The sequence below is a fragment of the Chamaea fasciata genome, unplaced genomic scaffold, assembly GCF_029207755.1.
Source record: "Chamaea fasciata isolate MVZ Bird 193981 ecotype frontalis unplaced genomic scaffold, bChaFas1.0.hap1 SCAF_40, whole genome shotgun sequence".
NCBI classification, from domain to species: Eukaryota; Metazoa; Chordata; class Aves; order Passeriformes; family Sylviidae; genus Chamaea; species Chamaea fasciata.
The window spans coordinates 56,853-75,163 of NW_027094125.1; the positions used below are offsets into that span (position 1 = coordinate 56,853).

At 48.0% G+C, this 18,311-nt stretch overlaps 1 protein-coding gene across 1 annotated transcript in view; it reads left to right on the forward strand.

Moving 5' to 3' along the window:
* Positions 1-15,718: 15,718 nt before the first annotated feature.
* The window catches only part of LOC136303642 (zinc finger protein 420-like), a 67,006-nt gene continuing 64,413 nt past the window's right edge, over positions 15,719-18,311 (forward strand). Inside the window, exons 1-2 of the mRNA XM_066207240.1 lie at positions 15,719-15,869; positions 16,050-16,215. Of these exons, the coding sequence (XP_066063337.1) occupies positions 15,719-15,869; positions 16,050-16,215 (317 nt within the window). The remainder of the gene's footprint in view (positions 15,870-16,049; positions 16,216-18,311) is intronic.

Here is an 18,311-nt window from a genome sequence, read left to right on the forward strand (position 1 = left end):
GGCAGCTGCGGGCTTTTCTTTTTCCGGCGTTCGGGGAGAGGCGTGTCTGCTGCTCCTCGAAGATTTCAGCCGCCGCAAAGCACGCCGAGCAGAGAACGGCTGTTGCTGGCTAGAAGAGTTTCACTGTGGCCAAAAAGATCCAGTCCTAGGAAATCTACTATCACCGGGTCGTCCTTAATCCAGAGTTTTCCCGGCCACCTGCGGGGAGCTGGTCCAGGCCCTGCCTCGCCATCGGCTTCTTCGGCGCTGCTCCTCTTGCTACAGCGTGACCCTGCACCCCCTGCGCTGCCGGGACATCTTGCCCCTGCCTTCTGAGACACCCTGCCATCCCAGCTACCAGCCCGGTACTTTTCCACTGTTTCAGCTTGGTGCTCTGAAGATCCTGCAAGGACACCGAAACCAAACTGCCCTGGGTTATGTGCAACAAAGCCCTCAAGGTTCTTGGTACTGTTGTTGTTTGTCATTAATGCTGTAGTTGTTTGATGGGGGGGAGGGTTTTTTTTGTTTGTTTGTTTGCTTTGTATTACATACTAGTAAATAACTGCTATTCCTATTTCCCAAATCTTTGCCAAAGAGCCTCTGATTGTAATTTTACCTAGCAGATACCTGTCTTCCTAAACCAAGACAGTTTTTGGCGCCCAACGTGCGGCTTGAGGGCACTGAGAAAAAAAAAGGGAAGAGAAATAGCAGTTCTTAACTAACCTAGTACTTTCTTTTGTGTGCGTTAGATATAAGAACCTCATTAGGCTGCATCATGAGGTCTAACTTAGCCTGGTTTGGGTGGCATGTGGTTGTGGCTGTATTCCTTCCATTTGCAGGCCTTTATCCAAACATGGGCCCTATAACTAAGGCTACTGTGACTGTCATCCAGTTTATTTTATGGCTTAATAAGGTGAAGAATTCATGGATTTTTAATTTCCTCTGGAAGGCAGGCACATGGATTCAGGGCTATCGTACATTAACTGTGTGTTTTTGGAGTTACTTTAACAATGGTACCTACTGTGAAGAAATGACACCGGGGGAGGTTGTTTTTTTTTTTTTTCCCAACCCTTTGCCCATCTCTTTGGGTCTGCCCCACCAGTTTTTGAAGGGTTTAAACCCTCTCTGAATGCTAATGATATCATACAATGGCTGGTGCTGCTAATATGCGTATTCTATTTAGCATTCAGAGATAAGGGAAGATTGACCTGGATAACCACCCTGATACCCACCCCACAGAATAGGGATGATACCCCAGAGTCTGACTCTGCCCCACAGCCTGCCTCAGAAAAGACCCACCCGGATTGCGTTGAGATTCTGGTAAAAAAAGTGCATGAGATGGGCCAGATACTGAAGGAGTACATTTCCCCAGCTCATGAAAAACCCTCCCCCTGCCCCGAGAAGGCAGAGAGTGATGGTGCAGCAGTAGAACCCACAGACGTTACAACTGTCCAGGTTCCAGCTGAACCACAAGGGCAGCCACAGCCAGCAGCAGTCGCCCCTGTGGAAACAAGGAAGTGTAAAGTAAAATCGTCAGATCCTGGTATTAAGGATAAAAAAGGAGGGTCCTCACAGTCCACAGAAGAGCCACAGGTTGAGATAATCACTGAGTATGAAAGTCTACGTAATCTGCACAAAGATATTGCACGACGAGGACGTGAAGCTTATACAGCCTGGCTACTTCGAGTCTGGGACCTTATGAGTACAGGTGTGCAACTGGATAGTGCTGAAGCAAAAAATTTGGGACCCTTGACCCAGGACTCAAGTATAAATCAAGTATTTGTAAGAGAGCAAAGGCCCCTTCCCCTTTGGGAACGACTTCTAATGAGTGTGAGAGAGAGATTTGTCCACAGAGACAGAATGCAAGAGCACAACCATAGAATGCGATGGAAGACCCTTGAGGAAAGAATCCAACAGTTGAGAGAAGTGGCAGTATTGGAAGTACTTTTTGGAAGGACCGGACAGCATGATAATGACCCCGACAAAGTTAGATGCACAGGGCACATGTTTTGGAATCTAGCAACTCATGGACCATCTCAATACGCCACATTCATCGCAACAATTAATGCCGAGGATAACCGAGAGACAGTGGGTTCTGTTGCCAACAAGCTCAGAAATTATGAAAGTATGATCAGTGGCCCAATGCAGGCTCATGTCTCTGCAGTAGTGAAAGAACTCAAAGAGGAGATGAGAGAAATAAGAGAGGAGATGAGAAGTAACAGCTCCCATGTAGCACCGGTGCAAGTCACAGGCCCCAGAATCAGAGCCCAACATCCCCCAGCGAGAGAGAGAGGGTACACCCCTCGAGCTGACCTGTGGTTTTATCTGCGGGACCATGGGGAGGACATGAGAGTGTGGCATGGGAAACCTACTTCTGTCCTAGCAGCACGGGTACGTGAGCTCAAGGAGAGAAACACTAACAGAGAGAGTTCCACTAGAATGAAAGTAGCCTCAGCCTCCCATGAGCAAGCTGCCAGGTATTACAAAAGTGGGAATGCTGTGTCAAATTTTCTCGAAAGAACCTCTACCATGTTGTTGGGGGTTAGGTTTGTTCCTTCTTTCTCTAAAGAATTTTTTCCCCACAAGTTACCAAGGAGATCAAGTGTTGGATACTTGAGAGTACTTAACTGAAACAAAGAGGTGGACAAAAGGTGGAAGGGGGAGATAACGCAGGTAAAAGACAAAGCTTGAGGCAGCGGCGTGCTTTTCTGCTTCCGGCGTTCGGGGAGACGCGTGTCTGCCGCTCCTGGAGGAGCTCAGCTGCCGAAAAGCACGCGGAGGGGAGAACGGCTGTTGCTGGCTAGAAGAGTTTCACTGTGGCCAAAGGGATCCAGTCCTGGAAAATCTACTATCACCGGTTCGGCCTGAATCCGGAGTTTTCCCAGCCACCCGCGGGGAGCTAGTCCAGGCCCTGCCTCTCCTTCGGCTTTCTTCGGCGCTGCTCCTCTTGCTGCAGCGTGACCCTGCACCCCCTGCCCTGCCGGGACATCCTGCCCCTGCCTGCCGGGACACCCTGCCATCCCAGCGACCAGCCCGAGACTTTTCCACTGTTCCAGCTTGGTGCTCTGAGGATCCTGCAGGGACACCGAAACCAAACTGCCCTGGGTTTTGTGAAACAAAGCCCTCAAAGTTCTTGGTACTGTTGTCGTTTGTCATTAATGCTGTAGTTGTTTGGTGGGGGGGGGGAGGTTTTTTTTTGTGTTTGTTTGCTTTGTATTACATACTAGTAAAGAACTGCTATTCCTATTTCCCAAATCTTTGCCAAAGAGCCTCTGATTGTAATTTTACCTAGCAGATACCTGTCTTCCTAAACCAAGACAAATTTTGGCGCCCAAGTGTGGGGCTTGAGGGCACTGAGAAAAGAAAAGGGAAGAGAAATAGCAGTTCTTAACTAACCTAGTACTTTCTTTTGTGTGCGTTGGATATAAAAACCTCATTAGGCTGCATCATGTGGTCTAACTTAGCCTGGTTTGGGTGGCATGTGGTTGTGGCTGTATTCCTTCCATTTGCAAACCCTTATCTAAACATGGGCCCTATAACTAAGGCTACTGTGACTGTCATCCAGTTTATTTTATAGCTTAATAAAGTGAAAAACTCATAAATTTTTAATTTCCTCTAGAAAGCAGGCACATAAATTCAAAGCTATCGTACACTAACTGTGTGTTTTTGGAGTTACTTTAACAATAGTACCTACTGTGAAAAAATGACACCGGGGGAAGTTTCTTTTTCCCAACCCTTTACCCATCTCTTTGGGTCTGCCCCACCAGTTTTTGAAGGGTTTAAATCCTCTCTGAATGCTAATGATATCATACAATGGCTAGTGCTGCTAATATGCGTATTCTGTTTAGCATTCAGAGATAAGAGAAAATTGACCTAGATAACCACCCTGATACCTACCCCACAGAATAGGGATGATACCCCAGAGCCTGACTCTGCCCCACAACCTGCCTCAGAAAAAACCCACCCGGATTAGGTTGAAGTTCTAGTAAAAGAGATAGGCCAAATGCTAAAGGAATACATTTCCCCAGCTCATGAAAAACCCTCCCCCTGCCCCGAGAAGGCAGAGACTGATGGTGCAGCAGTGGAACCCACAGATGTTACAACTGTCCAGGTTCCAGCTGAACCACAAGGGCAGCCACAGCCAGCAGCAGTCGCCCCTGTGAAAACAAAGAAGTGTAAAGTGAAATCATCAGATCCTGATATTAAGGGTAAGAAAAGAGAGTCCTCACAGCCCACAAAAAAGCCACAAGTTAAGATCATCACTAAGTCCCTGACATATGAAAGTCTACATAATCTGCAAAAAGATATTGCACGACGAAAACGTGAGGCTTATACAGCCTGGCTACTCCGAGTCTAAGACCTTATGCGTACAAGTGTGCAACTAGATAGTGCTGAAGCAAGGAATTTAAGACCCTTGACCCAAGACTCAAGTATAAATCAGGTATTTGTAAGAGAGCAAGGGCCCCTTTCCCTTTGGGAACGACTTCTAATGAGTGTGAGAGAGAGATTTGTCCACAGAGACAGAATGCAAGAGCACAACAATAGAATGCGATGGAAGACCCTTGAGGAAGGAATCCAACAGTTGAGAGAAGTGGCAGTATTAGAAGTACTTTTTGAGAAGACCGGACAGCATGATAATAACCCCGACAAGGTTAAATGCACAGAGCACATGTTGTAGAATCTGGCAACTCATGGACCATCCCAATACGCCACATTCATCGCAACAATTAATGCCGAGAATAACCGAAAGACAGTAGGTTCTGTTGCCAACAAGCTCAGAAATTATGAAAGTATGATCAGTGGCCCAATGCAGGCTCATGTCTCTGCGGTAGTAAAGGAACTCAAAGAGGAGATGAGGGAAATAAGAGAGGAGATAAGAAAGAACAGTTCCCATGTAGCACCAGTGCGAGTCACAAGCCCCAGAATCAGAGCCCAACATCCCCCAGCGAGAGAGAGAGGGTACACCCCTCGAGCTGACCTGTGGTTTTATCTGCGAGACCATGAGGAGGACATAAGAGCGTGGCATGAGAAACCTACTTCTGTCCTGGCAGCACGGGTACGTGAGCTCAAAGAAAGAAACGCTAACAGAGGGAGTTCCACTAGAATGAAGGTAGCCTCAGCCTCCCATGAGCAAGCTGCCAGGTATTACAGAGGTGAGAATGCTGTGTCAGATTCCCTCGAAAGAACCTCTACCATGTACGTCCAAGAAAAGAATAATAACCAGTGCTAGAGGGGCCCTGCCTCTAGACAGAAAGAAGCACGAGAAAATCGAGTTTTTTGGACTGTGTGGATTCGATGGCCTAGCACATCAGAGCCACAAAAATATGAAGCTTTAGTAGATACTGAGTCGCAGTGTACTCTAATGCCATCAGGACATGTGGGAGCAAAACCGATTTCCATTGCCGGGGTGACGAAAAAATCACAAGAACTGACTCTGGTTGAAGCCAAGGTGAGCCTGACCGGGAAGGAGTAGCAGAAACTTCCGATTGTGACCGGCCCAGAGGCTCCATGTATTCTGGGCATAGACTTTCTCAGGAATGGATATTATAAAGACCCTAAAAGACTCAGATGGGCTTTTGAAATAGCTGCTGTAGAAACAAAGAACATTAAGCAGTTGAACACCTTGCCGGGACTATCAGAAAACCCATCTGCAGTGGGACTCCTAAAAGTAGAAGAACAACAAGGACCTGTTGCCACCTCGACAGTGCACCGTCGGCAGTATCAGACAAATCAGGACGCCGTGATCCCCATCCACAAGATGATCCGTGAGCTAGAGAGCCAAGGAGTAGTCAGCAAAACCCACTCACCCTTCAACAGCCCCATCTGGCCTGTGCGCAAGTCTAATAGAGAATGGAGACTGACTGTGGACTATCGTGCATTGAATAAAGTAACTCCACCGCTGAGCGCTGCTGTGCCGAACATGCTAAAACTTCAGTACAAGCTAAAGTCCAAGGCAGCGAGGTAGTATGCCACTATTGACATTGCCAATGCATTTTTCTCCATTCCTCTGGCTGCAGAATGCAGGCCTCAGTTTGCTTTCACCTAGAGGGGTGTGCAGTACACCTAGAACTGGCTGCCCCAGGGGTGGAAACACAGCCCCACCATCTGCCATGGGCTGATCCAGGCTACACTGAAGAAAAGTGAAGCTCCGGAACATCTACAGTACATTGATGACATCATTGTGTAGAGAAAGACTGCAGCTGAAGTGTTCGAAAAAAGAGAGAGGATCATCCAGATTTTGCTGAAAGCCGAGTTTGCCATCAAGAAAAGCAAAGTCAAAAGACCTGCCAGAAAGATCCAGTTCCTGGGAATAAAGTGGCAAAATAGACGGCGGCAGATCCCCACTGAGGTCATTAATAAGATCACAGCAATGTCTCCACCGACCAGCAAAAAAAAACCACAAGCTTTCCTAAGAGCCATAGGTTTTTAAAAGATGCACATTCCTGAGTACAGTCAGATCGTGAGCCCTCTCTACCTGATTACCCGCAAGAAAAACAATTTCCACTGAGGCCCTGAACAGCAACAAGCCTTTGCCCAAATCAAGCAGGAGATTGCTCATGCAGTAGCCCTTGGCCCAGTCAAGACAAGACCAGATGTGAAGAATGTGCTTTATTCTGCAGCCGAGAACAACGGTTTATCCTAGAGCCTTTGGCAGAAGGTGCCAAGGAAGACCCGAAGCCGACCACTGGGATTCTGGAGTCGAAGTTACAAAGAATCTGAAGCCAACTACACTCCCACAGAGAAAGAGATCTTGGCCGCCTATGAAAGAGTTCAAGCCGCCTCAAAAGTGATTGGCACAGAAGCACAACTCCTCTTGGCACCCCGACTACCAATGCTGGAGTAGATGTTTAAAAGAAAGGCTCCCTCCACGCACCATGCCACTGATGCCACATAGAGCAAATAGACTGCCCTCATCACACAGCGTGCCCGTATTGGAAACCCAAATCGCCCTGGAATTTTGAAAATAATTACAAACTGGCCGGAAAAAAAAAACTTCAGTCTCACGGACGAAGAGAAGCAAGAACAAGTGACACAGGCTGAAGAAGCTCCTCCGTACAACCAACTGCCAGCAGAAGAAACACACTACGCTCTCTTCACTGACGGTTCCTGTCGCATCGTGAGAATGAACCGTAAGTGGAAAGCAGCCGTATAGAGCCCCACACGACAAGTTGCAAAAGCCACTGAAGGAGAAAGGGGATCAAGTCAGCTTGCTGAACTCAAAGCTGTTCAATTAGCCCTTGACATTGCTGAAAGAAAGAAGTGGCCAAAGCTCTACCTCTACACTGATTCGTAAATGGTAGCCAATGCTCTGTGGAGCTGGCTAGAAAAGTAGAAAAAGGCCAACTGGCAGCGTAGAAGAAAACCAATCTAGGCTGCTAATAAATAGAAAAACGTTGCCACTCGTTTAGAAAAGCTGCCTGTGAAAGTCCGCCATGTAAATGCCCATGTTCCCAAGAGTCAGGCTAATGAGGAACACCAAAACAACAAGCAAGTAAATCAGGCTACCAAGATAAAAGTGTCAAAAATAGATTTAGATTAGCAACACAAGAGAGAGTTGTTCCTAGCCCGATAGGCCCATGATGCCTCGAGTCATCAGGGCAAAAATGCCACGTATAAGTGAGCCCGAGACCGAGGAGTAAATTTAACCATAGACAATATTTCTCAAGTTATCCATGACTGTGAAACATGTGCTGCAATCAAACAAGCCAAGCGGGTGAAGCCCTTATAGTCTGGTGAGCAGTAGTCCAAATATAAATATAAGAAAGCCTAGCAAATTGACTACATCACCCTTCCCCAAACCCGCCAGGGCAAGCGTTATGTGCTAACCATAGTGGAAGCCACCACTGGATAGTTGGAGACCTACCCTGTGCCTCATGCTACTGCCCAGAACACCATCCTGGGCCTAAAAAAACAAGTCCTGTGGAGACATAACACCCCTGAGAGAATCGAGTCGGACAATGAGACTCATTTCAAGAATAGTCTTATAAGCACCTAAGCTAGAGAACATGGCATTGAGTGAGTGTACCATATTCCTTATCATGCACCAGCGGCCAGAAAAGTTGAACGGTGCAATGGCCTGCTTAAAACTACCTTGAAAGCACTAAGTGAGAGAACCTTTAAGAATTAGGATACTAATTTAGCAAAAGCCACCTGGTTGGTGAACACTCGAGGTTCCACCAACCGAGCAGGTCCTGCCCAATCTGAGCCCTTGCAAAAGACAAACAGAGATAAAGTTCCAGTAGTACACATGAGAAGTATGCTGAAAAAAACTGTTTAGATTAATCCTGCCTCCAGCAAAGACAATCCCATCCGTGGGGTTGTCTTCGCTCAGAGACCAGGTTGCACCTGGTAAGTGATGCAAAAGAATAAAAAGACCCGATGCATACCTCAAGGAGACCTTGTTTTGGGGTGAACTACCCATGACGATGTGGCTGCATCCATATTTGCATATATATATATCTATTTTTAACAGTTAAAACTCAATGTAATATGTTAGTATGGGAAAAAAATTCGAGGTAAATAATGTTGGGAGTTAAGTTTGTTCCTTCTTTCTCTAAAGAATTTTTTCCCCACAAGTTACCAAAGAAATCAAGTGTTGGATACTTAAGAGTACTTAACTGAAACAAAGAAGTAGACAAAAGGTAGAAGAAAGAGATAACGCAAGTAAAAGACAAAGCTTGAGGCAGCGGCGTGCTTTTCTGCTTCCGGCGTTCGGAGAGACGCGTGTCTGCCGCTCCTGGAGGAGCTCAGCTGCCGAAAAGCACGCGGAGGGGAGAACGGCTGTTGCTGGCTAGAAGAGTTTCACTGTGGCCAAAGGGATCCAGTCCTGGAAAATCTACTATCACCAGTTCAGCCTGAATCCGGAGTTTTCCCAGCCACCCGCGGGGAGCTAGTCCAGGCCCTGCCTCTCCTTCGGCTTTCTTCGGCGCTGCTCCTCTTGCTGCAGCGTGACCCTGCACCCCCTGCCCTGCCGGGACATCCTGCCCCTGCCTGCCGGGACACCCTGCCATCCCAGCGACCAGCCCGAGACTTTTCCACTGTTCCAGCTTGGTGCTCTGAGAATCCTGCAAGGACACCGAAACCAAACTGCCCTGGGTTTTGTGAAACAAAGCCCTCAAAGTTCTTGGTACTGTTGTCGTTTGTCATTAATGCTGTAGTTGTTTAGTGGGAGGGGGGAGAGGTTTTTTTTTTGTGTTTGTTTGCTTTGTATTACATACTAATAAAGAACTGCTATTCCTATTTCCCAAATCTTTGCCAAAGAGCCTCTGATTGTAATTTTACCTAGCAGATACCTGTCTTCCTAAACCAAAACACATGTATGTCCAAGAAAAAAATAATAACCAGTGCTAGAGGGGCCCTGCCTCTAGCCAGGAAGAGGCACAAGAAAATCGGGTTTTTTGGACTGTGTGGATTCAATAGCCTGGCACATCAAAGCCACAAAAATATGAAGCTTTGGTAGATACTGGGTCGCAGTGTACTCTAATGCCATCAGGACATGTAGAGGCAAAACCGATTTCCATTGCCAGGGTGACAGGAAAATCACAGGAATTGACTCTGGTTGAAGCCAAAGTAAGCCTGACCGGGAAGGACTAGCAGAAACTTCCGATTGTAACCGGCCCAAAGACTCCATGTATTCTGAGCATAGACTTCCTCAGGAATAAATATTATAAAGACCCTAAAGAACTCAGATAGACTTTTAGAACAGCTGCTGTAGAGACAGAGAACATTAAGCAGTTGAACACCTTGCCGAGACTATCAAAAAACCCATCTGCAGTTGGACTCCTGTAAGTAGAAGAACAACAAGTACCTGTTGCCACCTCGACAGTGCACCGTCGGCAATATGGAACAAATCGGGATGCCGTGATCCCCATCCACAAGATAATCCGTAAGCTAGAGAGCCAAAAAGTAGTCAGCAAAACCCACTCACCCTTCAACAGCCCCATCTGGCCTGTGCGCAAATCTAATAAAAAATAGAGACTGACTGAACTATCGTGCATTAAATGAAGTGACTCCACCGCTAAGCGCTGCTGTGCCAGACATGCTGGAACTTCAGTACGAGCTGGAGTCCAAAGCAGCGAAGTAGTATGCCACTATTGACATTGCCAATGCATTTTTCTCCATTCCTCTGGCTGCAGAATGCAGGCCTCAGTTTGCTTTCACCTGGAAGGGCGTGCAGTACACCTAGAACCGGCTGCCCCAAGGGTAGAAACACAGCCCCACCATCTGCCATGGGCTGATCCAGGCTGCACTGAAGAAAAGTGAGACTCGAGAACATCTACAGTACATCGATGACATCATTGTGTAAAGAAAGACTGCAGCTGAAGTGTTCGAGAAAAGCGAGAAAATCATCCAGACTTTGCTGAAAGCCAGGTTTGCCATCAAGAAGAGCAAAGTCAAGAGACCTGCCAGAGAGATCCAGTTCCTGGGAGTAAAGTGGCAAAATAAACGGCGGCAGATCCCCACTGAGGTCATTGATAAGATCACAGCAATGTCTCCACCGACCAGCAAAAAAAAACCACAAGCTTTCCTAAGAGCCATAGGTTTTTAAAAGATGCACATTCCTGAGTACAGTCAGATCGTGAGCCCTCTCTACCTGGTTACCCGCAAGAAGAACAATTTCCACTGGGGCCCTGAACAGCAACAAGCCTTTGCCCAGATCAAGCAGGAGATTGCTCATGCAGTAGCCCTTGGCCCAGTCAGGACAGGACCAAATGTGAAGAATGTGCTTTATTCTGCAGCCAGGAACAACAATTTGTCCTAAAGCCTTTGGCAGAAGGTGCCAAGGGAGACCCGAGGCCGACCACTAAGATTCTGGAGTCAAAGTTACAAAGAATCTGAAGCCAACTACACTCCCACAGAGAAGAAGATCTTGGCCGCCTATGAAGAAGTTCAAGCCGCCTCAGAAGTGATTGGCACAGAAGCACAACTCCTCTTGGCACCCCGACTACCAGTGCTGGGGTAGATGTTTAAATGAAAGGCTCCCTCCACACACCATGCCACCAATGCCACATGGAGCAAATGGACTGCCCTCATCACACAGCGTGCCCGTATTGGAAACCCAAATCGCCCTAGGATTTTAGAGATAATTACAAACTAGCCGGAAAGAAAAAACTTCGGTCTCATGAACGAAGAAGAGCAAGAACAAGTAACATGGACTGAAGAAGCTCCTCCGTACAACCAACTGCTAGCAGAAGAAACACACTACGCTCTTTTCACTGATAGTTCCTGTCGCATCGTGGGAATGAACCGTAAGTGGAAAGCAGCCGTATGGAGCCCCACACGACAAATTGCAGAAGCCACTGAAAAAGAAGGAGGATCAAGTCAGCTTGCTGAACTCAAAGCTGTTCAATTAGCCCTTGACATTGCTGAAAGAGAAAAGTGGCCAAAGCTCTACCTCTACACTGATTCGTGGATAGTAACCAATGCTCTGTGGAGCTGGCTAAAAAAGTAAAAAAAGGCCAACTGGCAGCGTAGAAGAAAACCAATCTGGGCTGCTAATGAATAGAAAGACGTTGCCACTCGTGTAAAGAAGCTGCCTGTGAAAGTCCGCCATGTAGATGCCCATGTTCCCAAAAGTCGAGCTAATGAAGAACACCAAAACAACAAGCAGGTAAATCAAGCTGCCAAGATAGAAGTGTCAAAGATAGATTTAGATTAGCAACACAAAGAAGAGTTGTTCCTAGCCCGATAGGCCCATGATGCCTCGGGTCATCAGGGCAGAGATGCCACCTATAAGTGGGCCCGAGACCGAAGAGTGGATTTAACCATAAACAGTATTTCTCAAGTTATCCATGACTGTGAGACATGTGCTGCAATCAAGCAAGCCAAGCGGGTGAAGCCCTTATGGTATGGTGGGCGGTGGTCCAAATATAAATATGGGGAAGCCTGGCAGATTGACTACATCACCCTTCCCCAAACCCACCAGGGCAAGCGTTATGTGCTAACCATAGTGGAAGCCACCACTGGATGGTTGGACACCTACCCTGTGCCTCATGCTACTGCCCGGAACACCATCCTGGGCCTAAAAAAACAAGTCCTGTGAAAACATGGCACCCCTGAAAGAATCGAGTCAAACAATAGGACTCATTTCAAGAATAGTCTTATAAGCACCTGGGCTAGAGAACATGGCATTGAGTGGGTGTACCATATTCCTTATCATGCACCAGCGGCCGGGAAAGTTGAACAATGCAATGGCCTGCTTAAAACTACCTTGAAGGCACTGGGTGGGGGAACCTTCAAGAATTGGGATATTAATTTAGCAAAGGCCACCTGGTTGGTGAACACTCGAGGTTCCACCAACCGAGCAAGTCCTGCCCAATCTGAGCCTTTGCAAAAAATAGACGAAAATAAAGTTCCAGTGGTACACTGTCTTGGTTTAGGAAGACAGGTATCTGCTAGGTAAAATTACAATTAGAGGCTTTTTGGCAAAGATTTGGGAAATAGGAATAGCAGTTCTTTACTAGTATGTAATACAAAGCAAACAAACACAAAAAAAAAACTCCCCCCCCCCCACCAAACAACTACAGCATTAATGACAAACGACAACAGTACCAAGAACCTTGAGGGCTTTGTTTCACAAAACCCAGGGCAGTTTGGTTTCGGTGTCCTTGCAGGATCCTCAGAGCACCAAGCTGGAACAGTGGAAAAGTCCCGGGCTGGTCGCTGGGATGGCAGGGTGTCCCGGCAGGCAGGGGCAGGATGTCCCGGCAGGGCAGGGGGTGCAGGGTCACGCTGCAGCAAGAGGAGCAGCGCCGAAGAAAGCCGAAGGAGGGGCAGGGCCTGGACCAGCTCCCCGCGGGTGGCTGGGAAAACTCCGGATTCAGGCCGAACCGGTGATAGTAGATTTCTCAGGACTGGATCTCTTTGGCCACAGTGAAACTCCTCTAGCTAGCAACAGCCGTTCTCCCCTCCGCGTGCTTTTCGGCAGCTGAGCTCCTCCAGGAGCGGCAGACACGCGTCTCCCCGAACGCCGGAAGCAGAAAAGCACGCCGCTGCCTCAAGCTTTGTCTTTTACTTGCGTTATCTCTCCCTTCCACCTTTTGTCCACCTCTTTGTTTCAGTTAAGTACTCTCAAGTATCCAACACTTGATCTCCTTGGTAACTTGTGGGGAAAAAATTCTTTAGAGAAAGAAGGAACAAACCTAACCCCTAACATACACATGAGAAGTATGCTAGGAAAAACTGTTTGGATTAATCCTGCCTCCAGCAAAGACAATCCCATCCGTAGGGTTGTCTTCGCTCAGGGACCAGGTTGCACCTGGTGGGTGATGCAAAAAGATAGAGAAACCCGATGCATACCTCAAGGGAACCTTGTTTTGAAGTAAACTACCTATGACAATGTGGCTGTATCCATATTTGCATATATATATGAATTTTTAACAGTTAAAACTCAATGTAATATGTTGGTATGAAAAAAAAATTCGAAGTGGATAATGTTGGAAGTTAGGTTTGTTCCTTCTTTCTCTAAAGAATTTTTTCCCCACAAGTTACCAAGGAGACCAAGTGTTGGATACTTGAGAGTACTTAACCGAAACAAAGAAGTAGACAAAAGGTAGAAAGAGGAAATAACGCAAGTAAAAGACAAAGCTTGAGGCACCTGCGTGCTTTTCTTTTTCCGGTGTTCGGGGAGACGCATGTCTGCCGCTCCTCGAGGAGCCCAGCCGCCGCAAAGCACGCCGAGCGGAGAACGGCTGTTGCTGGCTGGAGGAGTTTCACTGTGGCCAAAGGGATCCAGTCCTGGGAAATCTACTATCACCGGATCGGCCTGAATCCAGAGTTTTCCCGGCCACCCGCGGAGAGCTGGTCCAGGCCCTGCCTCGCCTTCGGCTTCTTCGGCGCTGCTCCTCTTGCTACAGTGTGACCCTGCACCCCCTGCGCTGCCGGGACATCCTGCCCCTGCCTTCCGAGACACCCTGCCATCCCAGCGACCAGCCCGGGACTTTTCCACTGTTTCAGCTTGGTGCTCTGAGGATCCTGCAGGGACACCGAAACCAAACTGCCCTGGGTTTTGTGAAACAAAGCCCTCAAGGTTCTTAGTACTGTTGTCGTTTCTCATTAATGCTATAGTTGTTTGGTAGAGAAGGGAGTTTTTTTGTGTTTGTTTGCTTTGTATTACATACTAGTAAAGAACTGCTATTCCTATTTCCCAAATCTTTGCCAAAGAGCCTCTGATTGTAATTTTACCTAGCAGATACCTGTCTTTCTAAACCAAGACAACTCCCAAAAAGAACCCAACCCAGGGACCACCCAGGATATGCGGCCCGAGTTCCCCCTCCCTGGTCACCTGTGGGATGGGGGGTGATGATCCCAGGGGTGGGGGGCTTTAAATTCAGGGAGTACTCAATCTCCTCCTTCCTTCTCCTTTTCTTGATCCTCCTTTGTCCCTCCTCTTGCTCCCGCTCCTCCTTTTCCATCACTGCTTCTCCTTGTCTCTAATCCACACTCCTCATGTACTTCCATCCCTTCTCATTCTCCTCCTTCATCCCCCCCTCTTCCATCCCTCCTCCTCCTCCTCCCCCAGGAGCAGGCACACCCTGGGTGCCCCGCTCCCGAAGCCCTGGCAGCCCGCGGGAGGAGCGGGGATGGAGCCGGGACAGGTCGGGATGGGCAGCGCGGGGCTCTCGGCTGCTCCCACCCGCTGGGGCCGGGGGGAACCCGGCCCGGGGAAAAGGAGAGGGAAACTGGGAAAACTGGGCGCTGCACATCCAAACTGGGCCTTGCTGGGGACCCTGACTGGCCACTTCCAGCCCTTGGGGCTCCCCTCTGGAGCCTGGAGATCCGAGAGGGGGGGACACAGAGAGGGCTGGGGGATCCCAGGAGCGGCATCACTCGGAGGGATTGGGCTGTACTGGGGTACTGGGGTTGAATGCCTATGGGTAAAAATTAAGGGGAAAGCCAACAAGGCTGACATCCTACTGGGAGTTTGTTATCGTCCGCCCAACCAGGAGGAAGAAGTGGACAACTTACTCTTTAAGCAGCTGGAGAATGTTTCAGGATCATCAGCCCTTGTTCTTGTAGGTGACTCCAACCTGCCAGACATCTGCTGGGAACTTAATACAGCAGCAAAGAGGCGGTCCAGGAAGTTTTTAGAGTGTGTGGAGAGCAACTTTTTGCTGCAGCTGGTGAGTGAGCCCACCAGGGGAGGGACTATGTTAGATCTGTTGTTTGCAGAGATGGGCTGGTGGGAGATGTGGTGGTTAGAGGCTGCTTGGGGCACAGTGATCATGAAATATTCATGAATATCGATATTTGGCAAAACCAGGAGGAACATCAATGAGATTTTTACATTGGACTTCCAGAGGGAAGAATTTGGCCTGTTTAGGAGACTTACTCAGAGAGTTCCTTGGGAAGCAGCCCTTAAAAACAAAAGAGCCCAGGAAAGCTGGGCATTCTTCAAAACAGAATTTTTGAGGGCACGGGGACAGACTGTCCCTGCGTGCCGAAAGAGAAGTCGACGAGGCAAATGTCCAGCCTGGGTAGGCATGGAGGTTTTGGAGGAACTTAGGAATAAAAAGAGGATATATCATCTTTGCAAGGAGGGTCAGGTCTCTCAGGAAGTATTTAAGGGGGCTGCTAGAGCATGTAGGAAAAAAATCAGGGAGGCCAAAGTTCAGTCTGAATTTAAAATGGCAACTTCTTTAAAGGATGACAAAAAAATGGTCCAGAACAGAATGGTCCCCCCATTATCCAAGAGGAAGCAGTCAGAGAACTGCTGAGCCACTTGGATGTTCATAGATCTATGGGCCCAGGTGGGATCTACTCCAGGGTGATGAGGGAGCTGGCAGATGAGCTTGCGAAGCCGTTCTCCATCATTTACAATCAGTCCTGGCTCACTGGTGAGGTTCCAGATAACTGGAAGCTGGCCAATGTGACACCCATTCACAAAAATGGTAGGAAGGAGGGTCCTGGTTATTACAGGCCAGTTAGCCTGACTAGCAAGGTAATGGAACTGTTTATACTGAGTGTCATCACACAGAATTTACAGGATGGCCAGGGTATCAGACCCAGCCAGCATGGGTTTAGGAGAGGTAGGTCATGTTTGACCAACCTGGTCTCCTTTTTTGATCAAGTGACCCGCCTGGTGGATGCAGGAAAGGCTGTGGATGTTGTGTACCTGGACTTCAGCAAGGCCTTTGACACTGCCTCCCACAGCACACTCCTGGAAAAGCTGGCAGCCCGGGGCTTGGACAGGAGCCCCGGATTAGGAACCGGCTGCATGGCCGGGCCCAGAGAGTGGTGGGGAATGGTGCTGCATCCAGCTGGCAGCCAGGCACCAGTGGTGTTCCTCAGGGGTCTGTGCTGGGGCCAGCTCTGGTCAATATTTTTATTGGTGACATGGATGAGGGTATTGAGTCTTTCATTAGTAAATTTGCAGATGACACTAAGCTGGTAGTGTGTGTCAATCTGTTGGAAGGTAGGAGGGCTCTGCAGAGAGACCTGGAATGGTTGGATGGATGGGCAGAGTCCAGTAGGATGAAGTTTAATAAGTCCGAGTGCTGAGTCCTGCATTTTGGCCACAATAACCCCTGAAATGTTATAGGCTGGGGATGGTGTGGCTGGACAGTGCCCAGGCAGAAAGGGACCTGGGGGGACTGGTGACAGCAGCTGGACATGAGACAGCAGTGCGCCCACATGGCCAGGAAGGCCAGTGACACCTGGCCTGGATCAGGAATGGTGTGGCCAGCAGGAGCAGGGAGGTCATTCTTCCCCTGTACTTGGCACTGGTGAGGCCACACCTCGAGTGCAGTGTCCAGCTCTGGGCCCTCAGTTTAGGATGGACATTGAGTGCTGTGTCCAGCTCTGGCCCCTCAGTTTAGGATGGACATTGAGATGCTCAAACACATCCAGAGGAGACAACGAGGCTGGTGAGGGGCTTGGAACACAAGCCCTGTGAGGAATGACTGAGGGAGCTGGGGTTGTTTAGACTGGAGAAAAGGAGACTCAGAGGTGACTTTATCACCCTCTACAATCTCCTGAAAGGTGGCTGTAGTCAGGTGGGGGTTGGTCTCTTTCACCAAGCAGCAAGCAACAGAACAAGAGGACACAGTCTCAAGCTGCACCAAGGGAAATATAGGTTGGATATTAGGAAAAGGTTTTCCATGGAAAGAATAATAAAGTACTGAAATGATCTGCCCAAGGAGGTGGTGGAGTCACATCCCTGGATGCGTTTAAAAAAAGACTGGATGTGGCACTCAGTGCCATAGTCTAGTTGAGTTGTATGGGCATGGATTTGACTCCATGATCTTGGAGGTCTATTCCAACCTAGTCATTCTGCGATTCTGTGAACCACTGACAAAACTGCAGAAGATTCTTAATACTATAGCTTTTCTTTTATTAAATCTTTTATCAGTAGATATGTTGCTCCTAACTACTTTATGCCTTAAGAACCACAGGTATTCATCATTATTTCATTTTAGTATTTATTATGCCTTTTGAACCCCATGTACAACAGACTAATGCAATTGAAAGTCATTTTCTATCCCAAATAGACCAAAACAATTATTTCTTTATCCCGGTGAGACTAAATCCTGTGTGTCTGGTGTCCCATCTCACTCAACCACTCCAGGTATCTCCACAGGGGATTTCTGACCTGCTTGGCCATGGTGACACCCCCAAGCGTGGCCATTGGGGCCACTGTCCGAAGGTGTTTGGGACTGCTCGGATGTTCTTTAGCAGCAATGTCTGTCTTTTCTCTCTCTGTCTTTATCCTCTCTGTCATTACACTCTCTGTCTTTATTCCCTCTCTTTATTCTCTCCCTTGATGCCTGAAAAAGGCTGGAAATAAATCCCCATAGACTGGTGTCTATAGAGCAGGTATTTGTTTATTGCAGTGCTGGTGGTGAGGGGGATATCTCCACCTATCTCACCCACCCTTGTCATGTGCTGTGGTTTATTTACACAGTAATTATTGTTCAATATTGCCGCGTCATTATAACATCATGGTGAGGCGAGGGTCCGGAGTGACGCAGGGTCCCCAGGCAGGTGCAAAGGAGAGCTGCTTTATTCCAAAACCCTGGCCTTTTAAAGCACTTATTATTAGCTACACAGTTTTAAATCATAACAAACATATTTCAACCGACCACCATGCCCCAAAATGTGAACACGATATGGTTACATAACTTGTTTTTCTACCTTTAATTCAGTTGAGTCACTTTCCCATAGCCCTCTTCTGCTTGGCCAAAGCAGGAGCCCTGAGCCATGATTTTACAACGCCTTCCCTTTGGTAAGGTTGTACCTATACAACACAGCATCAAACACATGCAGTTATGGTGTTCCTTGGTCTTTCTGGATCTAACCGGTCTAAATTCTCCATTTTGTAGCTAATTGGATTT